At 60.4% G+C, this 1351-nt stretch overlaps 1 protein-coding gene across 1 annotated transcript in view; it reads right to left on the reverse strand.

Moving 5' to 3' along the window:
• Positions 1 to 329: 329 nt before the first annotated feature.
• The window catches only part of OPTC (opticin), a 5769-nt gene continuing 4747 nt past the window's right edge, over positions 330 to 1351 (reverse strand). The window contains exons 5-6 of the mRNA XM_077772117.1: positions 970 to 1065; positions 330 to 500 (exon numbers count right to left, since the gene is read on the reverse strand). Of these exons, the coding sequence (XP_077628243.1) occupies positions 330 to 500; positions 970 to 1065 (267 nt within the window). The remainder of the gene's footprint in view (positions 501 to 969; positions 1066 to 1351) is intronic.

Genomic DNA, 1351 nt, shown 5'->3' on the forward strand with positions numbered 1-1351 from the left:
GCCCGTATGCGTGTATATCTATGTACGTGCATCTGTGTGTATGTGTACGTCTATGTTTCTGTGTGCACATCTATACGTCTGTGTATATGTATGTATGTGTGTATCCGTGTGTATGTCTGTGTGTATCTGTTGTAGGCGTGTCTCTGTGTGTGTGTGTGTGTATGTGCGTCTGTGTATCTGTATATGTGTGTATGTGTGCGTGTGTGTGCGTGCGCATGTGCAGCCGGTGGGGAAGGGGATGAGGGTGAGTTTTGCAACTGGATCAGGAGGTCGATTCCAGCCTGAATGAAAGACCACCGCACCCTTCCCGCGGCCTGGGGAGCGGGGCGCTAGCAGCAGCGGCCGGTGGGGAGCCGAGGCAGGCAGAAGTAGGCGCTAGGGAAGAGGCCCAGGTTGATGGGATTGCCGTCTAGCCGGATGTCTTCCAGCTGCCTCCGGCTGTGTCTGTGCTCCTCCGTGTCACAGAAGGCATCTCTCTGCATGGTTTCTATCCTGTTATTCTGGAAAGAACACACTGACAGCTGGCAAGCCTTCCCCTGGAGTCTGCCCTCAGGCAGCACCGAAGGCGAGGATCGGTCCGCTCTCCCCACCAGCTCCACTCTTGGGAGCGGAGAAACCGAGGCACATAAGGCCAAGGGCAAGCAACAGGAGGTGAGGAGAGAAGGCCCATGGAGGGTGGATATGGAGAGCGAGGAGGGAGATTAGGAGGGACATTAAGAGGGACGACAGAGGAGGGAACAAGCAGGGGAGGTGGGATGAGGGATGAGGAGGGCCAGGAAGCATCCTCGGAAGGAAAGGAAGGCAGCCACACTGAGGCTGTGGGCCATGGCCTGACCTCCGCGCCAAGTCTCCAGTAAGCTCTCAGGGAAGGAGACCCTGCCGCAGTCTAAGGATGCTTCCGCTTACCTGCCCCCCCCCCCCTCCTCCCAGGCTCTGTTCAATGCTCTTGGCCCTGGGGAGGCTGCCTACCTGCAGGTGCAGTGAGCGCAGGCTCGGGGGCAGGGGCCCGGGGATGGAGTCCAGCAGGTTGTCAGCCAGGTAGAGGAACTGCAACTTCTCTAGCGCCTGAGGAGGAGGCACAGGGCATGGGAGGCCGGCAGGTGCCGTGGGACCTGGCAGTGACGGGTGCCCAGCGGGACCCCGTTGTTCACTGAGGGTCTCCTGAGCCCCAGCCACGTGCCAGGCTCGTGCCAGGCTGCAGGGGGTGCCCAGTCTCTCGGGAGCTCCCAGGCACTAACTCCCACTGGGTGCAGAAAAAAAGCTGTTGCCACTGAGGTCTGACAGCTGGGGGAGTTGACAGAGCTGGTCATGAGGAGTAGCGAGGGGGGCGCGGGGGGTGGGGCACGGAGGG

This window comes from Crocuta crocuta, unplaced genomic scaffold (assembly GCF_008692635.1).
Source record: "Crocuta crocuta isolate KB4526 unplaced genomic scaffold, BGI_CrCroc_1.0 scaffold318, whole genome shotgun sequence".
NCBI lineage: Eukaryota > Metazoa > Chordata > Mammalia > Carnivora > Hyaenidae > Crocuta > Crocuta crocuta.